General features: G+C 38.1%; 1 protein-coding gene across 1 annotated transcript; it reads left to right on the top strand.

Moving 5' to 3' along the window:
- Positions 1-417: 417 nt before the first annotated feature.
- Positions 418-13,632, top strand: LOC106130081 (zinc finger protein 25). Its single transcript, XM_060953322.1, has 5 exons — positions 418-793; positions 2,463-2,607; positions 8,043-8,177; positions 10,113-10,298; positions 11,665-13,632. Exons 1-5 carry the CDS (start codon positions 638-640, stop codon positions 12,783-12,785), a joined length of 1,743 nt encoding a protein of 580 aa, XP_060809305.1. The 5' UTR covers positions 418-637; the 3' UTR covers positions 12,786-13,632.
- Positions 13,633-15,111: the final 1,479 nt, after the last annotated feature.

The raw sequence follows: 15,111 nt of genomic DNA, 5'->3' as shown, positions 1-15,111 counted from the left end.
GAGTTTTAAATTTCCTAACTTATTTGCAGGCAAACTCATGCCTTGAGTTCATTCAAATGACGATAAATTTTTTTTAGTTAACCGATTTTGATGAAACTTTAAATGTTTTTCCGAGTTAAAACAAAACAATTGGTGAAAGTTTTAAGAAAATCGATACTTTCGGAGGTAAGCGTGGTCATGCATACAGACAGCCAGACAAAAATAAAAAACAATTTTTTGCTTTCAATTATTCATTCTCTCCCTCTATCCATTTCAGTCAAAAATGCTAAATGTACAGACAATACATTTTTACTGTTTTATTATATGTATAGATTTTAGGCAATTCAATCGAATTTTAGTTGATTCAGTGGACAAGGTATAAAATGGCAGCACTGTTCGACGGTTGTCAATCAATGTGCATCTGTTTCTGAATGTCAAGTCAAGTCGAGCATTTTTTATTTCACGTCATCTTAGTTTACGGTTGTGTTTTTATCAAAATACATAATGATTTTATATTAATTTTAACACATACCTTGTGAGGACAATAATCAAGATGTGTAATAAGTTAGCGAATACTCGCCATGCATGAATAAAGTGTAAATTTAGACATTGTGAAAACATAGTGTTAGTGCACCGATTTCAACTGATCGTGATCGAAATGAGCGCCCAAAAGAATAACGGGCCCCTCATAGACCCAGCTCTGTGTAGATGCTGCAGGGCTATAAAAAAATGTCGTGTCCTGACTGCAGAGTACACTTGGATGGAGACCAGAGAGGTCTATGCTGATATGATCATGGACTGTTTTGGCATTCTTGTAAGTGATCTTGGGGAATAATTTATAACATATACCAACCGATGGCGACCGATAACATCGAACCCCAGGCGGGTTGACAAACAGCCAACCGATAGAATAAATAAACTGCTAAATAGTTCACAGCATGTAAAGTCCACATACAAAAGTTTTGTCTTTTATTAGTTCATGAAACCTTAATCCTTGTCTTGTCAGAATGTGGCTACAGAGGATACTACTGAACAGTGTCTTTTTGGTAAACAATAGACTTAATTTGATTGGTAGACCTCACAAGTTTACAAAACAACCTAGAGCAAAAATATTTTTTTTTTATATATGTATATGTTTGTAAGGTGGTAATTTACAGCACATTCATTGGATTTATAGATTCTAAAATAACATGAAATTAAAATTTTCACTCTGAATTAGTAAAGTGACAATATTTATAATTAAATAGTCTTTCCCGTGGTAATGTGAAATATCAGAAAATTATTGTTCTCAGACAATCCCATGTGAACAAACACATTTCTTTTTTCAGCATGAAGATACTTTTAAATTACCTATTTTTGCTTTTTTCACTCCTCTAATAAGTATTAAATCTTTGCATGTACTTAAATGTAAATATAGTTGCGTGGTAGACAGATCCAACTATCTTCAAAATACCGAAAGGCCACGTTCAGCTGGTTGTATAAATGACAGAATTGAGTTCCAAATAGTGACAGGTTGCTAGTCCATCGCCTAAAAAAAGAATCCTAAGTATATAAGCCTATCCCTCAGTCACCTTTTACGACATCCACAGCAAAGTGGAGTGGTCCTATTTTTTTTTCATCTGTGCCTGTTGCCACATAGCACATAATTTCAAATTCATCACTATTATTTTAACCTATGTATAAGTAAATATTTTTCCTAATCAAAATTAATTATATCTCCTTTCAACAATCACCATTAATAAAACAATTAGTCATTATCATTAGTACATAGCTCAGGTAGGATTTGAATCTGTGCATCTACATACACTGTTGCAATCAATCTATTCTGTGACTCGCGAGCTGTGGTTAACAGTATGTAACCTATAATCACGTCTATATCCCTTGCGGGGTAGACAGAGTCAACAGTCATCAAAAGGCTAAAAGGCCACTTTTGGCTTATTGATAAAATTGAGATTCAAATAGTGACAGGTTGCTAGACCATTGCTCTAAAAGAGGAATTCCAATTATAATAAGCCTATTCCTTAGTTATTAGTTAGTACCTACTTAAATAATCTATGGATTATAGTGTAATTTTAATTTTACGTTACTTCCGAATCTTTAGATCCAATTAAAGTGCTGTAAAAGTTTGAAGTCGTAGACCGACTTTAAAAAAACATAGTTGACAGGCAAAAACTAACATTAAATAAAGATATGTCATATTGCAGTTGTGTGCAGTGCCGTGTGGTTCCCGGCACGAATACAAAAAAGAATAGGACCACTCCATCTCTTTCCCATGGATGTCGTAAAAGGCGACTAAGGGATAGGCTTACAAACTGGGGATTCTTCTTTAGGCGATGGGCTAGCAACCTGTCACTATTTGAATCTCAATTCTATCATTAAGCCAAATAGCTGATCGTGGCCATTCAGTCTTTTAAAGATTGTTGGCTCTGTCTACCCCGCAAGGGATATAGACGTGACTATATGTATGTATGTATGTATTGCAGTTGTCTCATGTAGACGACAATGAAAAAGATTCTGGCGTGTGCGCCACGTGCGTGGTGCGGCTTCGTGACGCGTGCGCATTCCGCCAACAGGTGCTGCAGTGCGAGGAGCTGTTCCTGCAGGCCAAGCTGGAGGACAAGTCTGAAGGTATACTTGAAGCGAAAACAATGTTTTATTTCTCTGCAAGTAACTGTATATGTATATTGTGCACAAAATGTATTGGGTACCAACTTCGAATCAACTTAGGGCGAAAATACATGTGGAGGTACAACATATAATCACGTCTTTATCCCTTGCGGGGTACAAAGGCAACAGTCTCGAAAAGACCAATAGGTCATGTTCACCTTTTTTAACCCCCGGCGGGAAAAGAGGGATGTAATAAGTTTGAGAGAATATTGATTTCTTTGCATTTGAAAAATTTTATGTATTTTTGTTCAGCGCTTTAACTGTTAAGAGGTAAGGTTACCTCGTGAATTTAGCGCCATCTACAAAACTATAGTATGCGGGGTAGACAGAGCCAGCTATTTTCAAAAGACCGAAAGGCCACGTTCGGCTGTTTGGCCATCGCCATAAAAAAGGAACTCAAAGTATATAAGCATATCCCTTAGTCGTCTTTTACGGCACCCATGGGAAAGAGATGGAGTGGTCCTATCTTTTTTCTTTTGGTATACGGCACGATACCCTACGGTGTTATTTACGGAGATGAAAGATTACCTATATCCTTCCGCAGACTCTTAATTATATATCTATACTAATATTATGAAGCTGAAGAGTTTGTTTGGATGAGCTCATTGCAGGAACTACTGTTTAGAATTGAAAAATTATTTTTGCGTTGAATAGACCTTTTATTGAGGAAGGCTTTAGGCTATTTAACATCACGCTGCAACTATAAGGAGCAAAGAAATAATGGAAAATGTGAAAAAAATACGGGGTATATTATTCATCCTTGAGGGCTTCCATAATGCCCGAAATAACTTTTCCACGCGGACGAAGTCGCGGGCACAGCTAATTATATATAAACGTGATAATTCAAGAAGATTAATTCATTAGGTAACCCGTGAGGAGCTAAGAAAAGAATAAACTCACTTTAGCATTTATATTATTAGTTGTTATTATTTTTTAATCGATCGAGCATTTATATTATTAGTTGTTTTTATGATTTATTATTTAATCGATCGATTAAGATTTTAATCGAATTCGCGCATCTCGCCAATCGATGTTCCCACTAATCAGCATGACGGAGGTCATAAGGGCAGTATAATTATAACTGTCAATCGAGGCATAACCTATTCCGATCACGCGCGTCGCCGTCGCGACAACTACCTACACTTTTCGATTCTAAAAAAAAAAAAACACTCGTAAACCCCTTCAAAGATGGATCAACAGCTAACATCATCCGGAGCCAGGTATGTGCCAAGCTTTCTACGTGATTTCTCTTGATTGTCCGTAGGTACAGTGTAACATTAAAATAGGTACATCAACAAAAACCTACCTTGATTCCTCAAATGTAGGTAGGTAGACTGACAAATCTGCGCATATATATATCACTATTGGTTGGTTTGTTGTCGAAACCCGGGAGCTATACATAAATATAATCGCATCTACATCCCTTGCGGGGTAGACAGAGCCAACATTCCCAAATAGACTGACAGGCCACGCTCAGCTGCTTGGCTCAACGATAAAATTGAGATTAATTCAGTACGTAACCCTTGAAGAGGTAACAAACAAATAAATTTACTTTCGTATTTATGATATTAATTGGAATACCTTGTAATCCTTATTTTTACATACATACACATACATATTATCACGTCTACATTCCTTGCGGGGTACACAGAGCCAACAGTCTTAAAATACTTTCAAAAAGACGTTCAGCTGTAGGGCTTAATGACGGAATTGAGTTTCAAATAGTGAAAGGTTGCTAACCCATCGCCTAAAAGAAAAATCTCACAGTTTGTAAGCCTTACTTACCCGGGCTACACCTATTCTATACCCGCGTTGTACCTACCTACATTGCAATTTGCATGTGGTTTTTACTACGCTTTTATTAGCTTGGGTTGTATGTATGTATGTATGTATGTATGTATGTATGTAACGGAATCTTTGAGCTTAATTTTCACTGATTTCTAAACGTCTGATCGACTTGAAACTTTGCACACGTATCAAGGACCGATGACAATGCAATATTTTGATAAGAGTTTCTCATTATCCTTATTAAAACTGCCAGGATTAATAAATTCATTTTTAGATCCTTCGTATGAGAGTAAGAGAGACAGAGATAGCACCAGTGCCAGTAATCTCCATACAAGAAACCAAGAAGTTCTGACGTATAAGGAGTCCAAAAAGAGATGTAATATATTTCCATATAATGTTACTATTAACCTGAGGCTTTTTTATTTCATCGCATCGCTCCATTTAGAATTACCATTAGAAACAATAGTAGAATTAGTAGAATATTTTAAAACAATAAAAAATATATAAGTAATAAAACAAAAGTAATAAATGAAAATTGAACAACTAAATTTACAACAATACAAGAATAAAGTTACTACCTACAGAACTTTGCGATATTTAATACGTATTTAACATATTAATGCAATTCTTGAATTAACATTAGGTATCTTTTGCCTATTTATAATAGCAACACTGTAATACTCGTTTAAGACATGAGTGACAGTTTTTTATGTCAAATAAGTTTTGCAGTAAGTTTTGTTTTGAATTCGATTAGAAAACCTGTAAACTTTCTTTCTGTTTTTTTTATACCGGTGCCTGTGTATTTACCTATTTGCACTTTGTTTTGTGCTGATAACTTGTCGTTATTTGTAGTTTGGAATCTTCCGTTGAGTCGAGCTTTGTTCTTCCGGATATTCGTGTGATTTTATCATCTGAGATTGGACTCTGACTGTGTTCACTGTGTTGTGCAGATATTTTTTAGATAGGACTCCTGTAAAAAGTACCTGATTATTTGAGATAGGAGTCCCAAGTTTGTGTTTGTTTTTGTGAAAGACAGTTTTACAACGAAAGTGCCACGATGTCTTCAGATAAACATTGTTGCGTTCCTGGTTGTAAAGGCAGTGGAGGTATGTTTGAAATATTTTTGTTCCTGTATCAATCTGCCTCTTAATCTTGTGGTTTGATTCCTGGCAAGGCCACAATCGAAAATTATTATGTTTGCTGGATAGTCAAAAATATTATAAACAGTGATTTATCACTATAAAATTCTTTTCAACTGGGTTTAACAATCATCATACATACATGCATACATATAATCACGTCTATATCCCTTGCGGGGTAGACAGAGCCAACAGTCTTGTAAAGACTGATAGGCCACGTTCAGCTATTTGGCTTTAAGATAGAATTGAGATTCAAATAGTGACAGGTTGCAAGCCCATCGCCTAAAAAAGAATCATCATTATGAGAATATTATGAGATTTAATCCAATCAGGCCACATATAACTTTAAGAAAGTTAATTGTGAAAACCTCCGGCGATGGGCGCATGGTTGCAAAAGTCTTTTCTAGTATGATAGTTATACTAGAAGTGTTAACTTCCAAAAAATAATTGTATAAAAAAACTAAAAAACTATTCGTTTTGTTGCTAATCGAACTAAACAATAGAAAATAAATAATAGTTTAAAAAAAACTAAAAAACTACGCTTTTATTGCTAATCAAACTAAAAAATAGAAAATAAAAATTAATGACAAAGGAATTATAAAACAGTAGAAGCAAGTCGAACAATCAGTTATAGTCAATTACCTCCGATTAAAATTATAACAAAATTAAATTTATAAACAAAACAATTTAAATCGGAGTAAAAAGCGTGGGGTGCATTTTACTTCATTTTCATAACTCTCTTGTCATAAATATATGCTAATAGAATGATTTTAATATTTACTACATCAAGCACCCCACGCTTTTTACTCAGATTTAAATTGTTTTGTTTATAAATTTAATTTTGTTATAATTTTAATCGGAGGTAATTGACTATAACTGATTGTTCGACTTGCTTCTACTGTTTTATAATTCCTTTGTCATTAATTTTTATTTTCTATTTTTTAGTTTGATTAGCAATAAAAGCGTAGTTTTTTAGTTTTTTTTAAACTATTATTCTGTTTATTTTCTTTTATTGGTTAATAGTGCCGTGTGGTTCCCGGCACCAATATAAAAAAGAATAGGACCACACCATCTCTTTCCCATGGATGTCGTAAAAGGCGACTAAGGGATAGGCTTATAAAATTGCGATCCTTTTGCTAGCAACCTATCACACTATTTGGATTTAAATTCCATCACTAAGCCGAGCAGCTAAATGTGGCTATTCAGTCTGAACTGACAAGACTAACATCGTATAGTCGGTAGTACTAATTCTAAGGTGTTGATAGAATACTAATTCAGATAATAATCATATGAAGTTGTTTTATGTTATTTCAGGATCATATCGAGCAAACATTCGACTTATTCGTTGCTTACGCCATGTCGGCTCGTAATTATTATACAACTACCTACATCATTTCTTTGTTCTAACATTATTGCTAGTACCTAAGTGCAATCTTAGTTATTATTAACTAGCTGTGCTCGCGACTTCGTCCGCGTGGCATAGTTATTTTGGGCATCATTGAAGCTGCCTTGTAGTATAAGTATAGATTAAATAAAGCAATCAAATCTTATTTTAGTGCTTGGTATAACTTACAATAACATTTGTTTTTTTTTCTAGTACCTACTTCTTCATCACTATTGAAATCGTATTCGTGCTAGTGCCGTGTGGTTCCTGCAACCAATATAACCAAAAAGAATAGGATAACTCCATCTCTTTACCATTGATGTTGTAAAAGGCGACTACGGGATAGGCTTAGGAACTTGGGATTCTTCTAATACCCACAAGGGAAATAGACGTGATTATATAAATGAATGAATGAATTATATTCACATTTCTACCTGTTTATTGAAATCGACCAAAAATTGCTTTAAAATTACGTTTTGTTGTATGGGAGCCCCATTAAATAATAACTTCATTGTTATTTAATTATTTATTTTGAAAGGTAATGTAAGTACATGTAAATATTCTGTGAAAATTTAAAGCGTCCACCTTTTTTATGTTGAGCAGAGATAAAAAAAAAAACAAGTCCTATTGTTTGTTTTTGTATTTGCGAGACAGCTGTATTATTTTGTAGGTGGCGCTAAATTCGTCACTTGTTGTAGGTGGCATTAAATTCGTTGCTTTTAGGGTTCCATACCTAAAAGGTAAAACCGGTTCGAGAAAAGGATGGTACCGCTTAATAGTTCGACTTTGTGGAACAGAGGACAATGTACTGAGAAACGATGGGATAGAAAGAAGACAATTTTAAATATTTGTGTACAAACAAAAAATAATAGGACCACTCCATCTCTTTTCCATGGATTTCGTAAAATACGGCTAATTTATTAGGCGATGGACTAGCAACCTGTCACTATTTGAATCCCAATTCTATCATTAAGCCAAATTGCTGAACGTGGCCAATCAGTCATTTCAATACTGTTGTGGCTCTGTCTACCTCATAAGGGATATAGACGTTACCATATGTCTGTATGTATGTATTTGTGTTACAGTGGCAGAAATAAAGAAGAACGTGGACATAGAACTAAAAGCGGAGCCGAAGGATGACGTGAGCGACCATAACTCTGTCGGCGCACCGGATTTAGATGATGGACATTCGATGGACTACTCCGTTGACGGTGCTGAAGGTATGTTATAACCGCTGTCGAATTATGTACCTAGCTGTCAATTTGACAGTGACAACGTCCCTTGTCATATGTCAACTGACAGCCGTCAGCTGTCAAACGTCAAAACTAAATTCTAAGCGTCACTAATTAATTCACTATTACCTACAAGTTCCTTATTAACTACCAAATAATTGTCAAAAATACAATAAAATACACTAAAACTATGATATAATGAGTCAATCAAGGTCCAGATCCTTTCACTATAATCTACTACTACTCCGTTGACGGTGCTGAAGGTATGTTATAACAGCTGTCGTGTAAAATTATGTACCTAGTTTAGGTGGGTAGGTAGGCTGAGGTTGTAGCTGGAAACACTGTGGCGTTTTAGAAGTACGTCGCTGGTGAAGTGAAGAAATGAGAGATAATTAAAAAAATATAAATAGATAGACAAAATTTATTTGGAGTAGTTTTTGTATAAAGAGGTCGTGGGTTTAGCTATAGACTCGAGATCTAGCAAGTAGCCCCTACAGGATAGCGAAGTACTTGATAGTCCAAAGGTGAAGACCAGACCCGCGCCTTTATAGGGCTCTCGGGCTGCGAAGAGGGGCGCCGGGGAGACCGTAGCGACACAACGTCACAGCACATACATACATACATATGGTCACGTCTATATCCCTTGCGGGGTAGACAGAGCCAACATTCTTGAAAAGACTGAATGGCCACGTTCAGCTATTTGGCTTAACTAGCTGTGCCCGCGACTTCGTCCGCGTGGAATAGTTATTTTGGGCATCATATTTATTTTTGCAAACATCCTCCTCGGCTTTATTAATTATAGCTGCTAATTGTTATGCGACTTGGCGACGACTTGGCCCACATCATTACCCGCGACGGAACGGAGACCGTATAGTGAGATGAGAGGCCTTTGCCCAGTAGTGGGAACTTACAGGCTGATACTTTACTTTAAAATAGTAATATCTTCTAAGATGTTCATTGAAATTAAGTGATATCAAAGACAGTTGTGTTTACAATTAAATACTAATAATTAACAACAATCTTAAAAGAAATACATAATCAGTTTAAAAGTAGGTAAGAGGTAAAAACAGACAAACATACAAAGGAAGTATTATAAGTAGAATGATACCTAAGGCCGGTCAGGCGGTCACGCGTATTAGAAAGAACGCTGGTTCGTATTAAATGTTTCGCTGCAAATTGCTTATAACGACTATATTTCAAAACCTATTCGTCTGATTTATATACTGTAAATGGCAATTTTAGTCTACATGAAAAGCCGAAAGTAATAAACATATTTATTTGGATAAGGATTAATACTGAATTAAAGAAAATTGGTTTCAAAATAACTTATGTTTATAATGAAAAAATAATCTTTAAAAATGAACATAAAAGTGGTTATTGTAAGTAAACCTTAAGAGATAGATATAAGCTCTCGCGGACTTTTTTGTGGCAAAAAATGAGTACTTCACATCATTAGTACATTGTTTTACTATATCTTTGTTGGTTTGCGCAGCGTTCGCGTGGAAAGCTCGCAGATGGCCGACTCATTCAACTTTCACCTGCATTGTTGACGTTTCCCGTAGGAAATCCGGGATAAAATGTAGCCTATAGCCTTCCTCGATAAATAGACTATCTAACAGTGAAAGAATCATTCAAATCGGTTCAGTAGTTTCTGAGATTAGCGCGTTTAAACAAACAAACAAACAAACAAACAAAACAAACTCTTCAGCTTTATAATATTAGTATAGATGATAGAATTGAGATTCAAATAGTGACAGGTTGCTAGCCAATCGCCTAAAAAAGAATCCCAAGTTTGTAAGCCTATCCCTTAGTCGCCTTTTACGACGTCCATGGGAAAGAGATGGAGTGGCCCTATTCTTTTTTGTATTGGTGCCGGGAACCACACGGCACTTCTGTATAGTTTTTAAAAATTAAACCTTTCAGACATAAAACTGCCCAAGGAGGAAACCAAACCGGATCTGCCCGAGCTACCCCCGGTACCGGACCTCCCCAAGTCTGAGGAGGAAAGCGACTACTCCAGCTCCGACTCCGATAAGCCGATCAAGAGGAGAAAAAAGAAGAAAGCCAACGGGGAGAAGAAAAAGAAAACTGGCAAGAAACTTAAACCAGGTAAATCTCCTTCTTCCTTCTGGTTTTAGTCCCGGTTGCATCCTCACAATTCTGGAGAGGAGCCCGGGATGTGCCTTTGACCATGGAACCTGGATTGGGTTAGTCAGGTTTTTGCACGAAGCGACTCCGATCGATTACGGTTGCACATTGTTGCCTGAATGTGCAGGTTTCCTCACGATGTTTTCCCTCACCGTAAGAGCATCTGTTAGTATTCAAACTAATGTACAGAACTTCGAAAATAGTCATTGGTACGTGGCCGAGGTAGGATTCAAACCAGTGCCTTTCTGCGAATCAATCATTTTAACCCGCCGAGGCTCCTTGAGGTTAGTATGTATTAAAGTATAATTTTTTTGTCTTTCCTTAGTACTGTACATTGGTTCGTTTTTGTCGTGTGGTTCCCTGCACTAAACTAGAACTAGGACCACTTCGTCTTTTCCATGGATATGTTAAAAGGCGATTAAGGGATAGGCTTGCAACCTGTCACTATTTGGATCTCAATTCCATCATTAAGCCAAACAAGCCCTTCGCCTAAAAGAGTAATCCCAAGTAGGAGTAGAGGAATATCCCTTAGACGCCTTTTATAGTCCCTAAGTTGCCTTAAGTTATAACTTATTATCATATCAATATTGAAAATCGTTTACTTTTTAAAAAATAGAACCATCCACTTTGATAACAAAATGTCAAAGTTAACTTGACTATTCCATACTGATGTGGTAAAGACGAAAAAACATTGTAAATTCAATCAAGGGAAAGGCTTATTAACTTGGGATACTTCCTCTTTTACAACCTGCCACTATTTGAATCTCATTTCAATCATTTGTGTGTGCTTAACTTACATTATCGCATATATATGTACTAACTATATAAATAACATACATACACACATATATATATTTTATTTACCCTCACAAAATTTCCATTACATACAGACAGACAGAACCTTAATTCGCATAATACACAAGCGTCGCCGCGGCAAACTCGTTGTACGCAGCGAGGAATGTAAGTTACCACACATCCCTATAACTATATACAGGGCGCGGCCAGGCTGCGCGTGAGTCCGCTAACGCTCGGCCATAAACCAGTCGAGATCTCGCAGTGCGACGCGGAGCCCGCGTCTCTCGTTGCTTTACCGCGCACACAAAATCGCTACGCTTATGCACGCGTATTTCAAATCTTGTATTCATCTTGCGCTCTGTACTTATTTTCTCTATCACGCTTTCTTCTCTGTACTAACCTGGACTTTGATCTTTCTCTGTATCTCTGCCTGTATTCAAATATATCGGCTTACGCGGACGCATCATTTTTTTATTTCACTACCTCCTCCACATTAAAGCAGACAGCTGAACGCGATCTTACATTATTGCAGGAACATCAAAAAAGGAGAAAACACTAAGGATACCCAAAAAGCCGCCGTCCGAGAAGCGAAACACCTACGACAGAGACCTCGACTGCATGTCGGAGGAGAACCTGCTGACAATAATACAATATTCCTACGTCTGCCCCTTCAAGAACCGCAGAAACAACTATTACTGCTTCTACTGCAAGGATTACTACCCGAAGCCTGAAGATCTGCGGGAGCACACAATAACGCACGACACAAAACCCTTCCAACTGCTAATGGGCTATAGGAAAATGCCGAAACTCGATATAACGCGAATCGACTGCAGATTGTGCTCGATGAAAATCAACGATTTGAACGTATTCAAGCAGCACGTGGACCAAGTACACGGGAAGAAGATTTATTTCGAAGCACCCGATAAGATGTTGCTGTATCGCTTGACGTGGAACGATTTGGTTTGTGTCATGTGTAACGACGTGTTCGAAGACTTCAACACATTGAACACACATATGGTGGAACATTTTAGTAATTTCACTTGTGATATTTGCGGCGTATGTTTCCTGGAGAAACCTCGGCTGGATGCCCATTTGAAGAGGCACAACGACGACGAACGGCACACGTGTGAGATTTGTGGTAAAGTGTTCAAATCGAACCATTACAAGGATATGCACGTGGACGTTGTTCACAAGAAGAAAGCGATCATTCGGTGCCCTAGGTGTGATGAGTGTTTCATGTCGTACGCTTTGAAGAACAAACATTTGACCGAAGCGCATGGACAGAAAAGGACGTACCCGTGTAACTTGTGTGACAAGGTTTATAACAGGCAGAAAACATTGACGGAGCATCAAAGACGTAATCACCAGAAGGTTTTGAAGCACCAGTGCGAATACTGCGACCAGAGGTTTTATTTGCCGTCTCGTCTGAAGGAGCATATGGCCACTCACACGGGAGAGAGGAACTTCCGCTGTGAACATTGCGATAAGAGTTATCCGAGACTGAAATCTTTACAATATCACATACGGACCCACACGAACGATAGGAGGTACCGTTGTCATATATGCGGACAGGCGTTCATTCAGAATGCCAGTCTGAAATCTCATATCAAGAGCCATCATCCAGAGTGTGATATAGATGGATGTTATTTTTAGTCAATTATAATAGGTATGTTAGGTTTTAATTAGTGCATCGTGGTGTAAGTGTGCAGTTTCAGACGCAACCAGGAGAAGTATCCAGGTAAATTTAGTTATCTAAGCGACTAAGCGATAAAGTATTATTCTTTCTCAGAGATTTCCTTCTCACTTCACTGGAGAGGAGCCCGGAGTGCTCCTTTGAGTAGAGATACAGTCAACAATATAAATAATTATAAACCTTTTATACAGGGTTAAAATGATGTCTACATACATTATGTCGTATGAAAGTAAAATGCAGCCAAATTATCAAAACTCATTGAACAAATATTTTAAACCGACTTCAAAAAAGGAGGAGGTTCTCAATATGTCTGTATTCTTTTTTTTAATGATACGGTATATTTCCGGTATTTATAATCCGATTTGAAAAGTTATTTAATTTTTTAAAAGTTATGAAAATGTCCGTGTTGTCTCATAAAAAATCGGTTAAGGTCTGGTCATAAATATGGTAGATATTCCAGGGAATACCTCAAAAAATAACATAGCTTCTGTTTAATAACAGCGACTATAAGATTAAAAAAAAATACATTTAAAATCACCCATCACAAATTTTGCACACAGACAGACAGACACAAACACGCACACTCTTTTTTGCACCGGGGTTAAGCTTAGAAACCTCTTGATTAAATCATCATTATTTATTATTTTTGCGCATTCACTTGCCGATATTTGGTATTCTTTCACCACTTTCACCTCCCACAACTTTTAAACGGCTCAACAGATTTTCATCAAAACATATCGAAGAACACTCGCACGTAAATCACGTTTAATTGTCACGTCAAACTTATACACTCTTTTTTTCCGTCAGGGGTAATGTCATGTGCATGTCGTGTTTACCTCTAAGTGTTTGTTACATTAAGAAAGATGGTTTTTGTAAAATATTAAAACTAAGTGTGAATGTAAACAAATGTTGGTAAACCTAATAAAATAAATAAAAAAATAAATAAATAAAATAAAAAAGGCGGTTTGACCTGTATGTTTGTTCGTCCGCGATTATCTCGGGTTTCGCTAAACTGATTTTGATGCGATTTCAGGAAAGTGTTAAGCACTAATCACGTAAATCTATTCGCACTAGAAAGGATCAAAGAAAAATTATAACAAAAAATTAAACGCTTTTAAACAACACTTCCTCATCAAGTTTATCTGGCCCACCCTGAGTTCCGACTCTTTTTAGATGTTCCGGTGTCCGTCTTAGAGTGAAATGCCCGACGCTACGGCCCTCCGTCTCTCCGCGTGCTTCGAGGTAGGCCCACTCATTATAGTCGAGACCCCCCTAGCTTCCCTGTTTGCCCGGGGCAGTAGTTCCCTGGCCGTGGCCAGGTGCAAATTACCGTCACAGTCTTCATTGTCATTTCATTGTCATTGGCCGCTGCTTTCTTCTCCATCGGTCTCCTTTTTGGTGTCGTTGCAGCCGTATTCTCATCCGGCGACAGGACCCTCTTCGCGGCTGCGAAGAGTCGCTCGAACCCCGGGGATCCCGCGTCCAAATCGCACAACACGGCACTAATTGTTTATTCTTTGTTACAAATGCGACCTAGAGGATAACACAGGCGAAAGTTTGATAGAAATTTACAACCTCGATCACTATAATGCCGGAGAAATGCGAATCGCGAGGCGACTACATGCAATAAAAATTTTTAATACGGGGAGACGCACGCGAACGATCCGCACTCGACGACGGTCGAGCGACAAGTTGATAGGGACAACCCTTTCTGGGCCCTGCCGGGCCCGCCACCACCCATGCACCTACCAACATCTTGTTATATGGTGCGAATCGTGGGAGAAGGGCGCCCTAATATAGATATTTTTTTATTTTTCTCTGCTGCCTGTGGAAGCTGGCCCGCCGCCCGTCGTGACGTGCGCCTCCGCCTCCCTTCTGCCGAATTTCTAACAGGTGGCGCACTTCACGGACTCCGACTTGCAGTCGGCTTCCTTGTGCCCAATCGTTCCGCACTTGCTGCACGTGGGCTTCTCCTCCTTGCACTTCTTTTCAGGGTGGCCGTATGTCTGGCATCTTCTACATCTGATGGCGGTGGTGAAGTCCCCAACTGGGCAGACCTCCCACTCTACATACAGGCAGCCCTTCTGTAACAGCGCCAGCCTGAACGCCGGGGTGCACGCCAGCACCATCGTGCGGGTCCCACCTTCGCGGCTCTTCCTGAAGGCCAGGCGACAGTTTTTCTTAATGTTCGGCAGCGTCCAATTAGAGTCCTCTTTAAAATTTTGTTCGTGGACGCTGCCGATAAAGGCCTCGAACTTGGGTGTCCCTGCCTTCAACCCCACGGAC

Source organism: Amyelois transitella, chromosome 31, assembly GCF_032362555.1.
Source record: "Amyelois transitella isolate CPQ chromosome 31, ilAmyTran1.1, whole genome shotgun sequence".
Lineage (NCBI taxonomy): Eukaryota > Metazoa > Arthropoda > Insecta > Lepidoptera > Pyralidae > Amyelois > Amyelois transitella.
This window is presented reverse-complemented; position numbering and strand designations above follow the sequence as displayed.

Excerpts from the sequence above, each read along its gene's own strand:
- LOC106130081 (XM_060953322.1), top strand. The coding sequence starts at position 638 with ATGAGCGCCCAAAAGAATAACGGGCCCCTCATAGACCCAGCTCTGTGT. Across the intron at positions 8,178-10,112 it reads CTCCGTTGACGGTGCTGAAG|ACATAAAACTGCCCAAGGAG; the intron begins GTATGTTATAAC and ends TAAACCTTTCAG. Across the intron at positions 10,299-11,664 it reads TGGCAAGAAACTTAAACCAG|GAACATCAAAAAAGGAGAAA; the intron begins GTAAATCTCCTT and ends ACATTATTGCAG.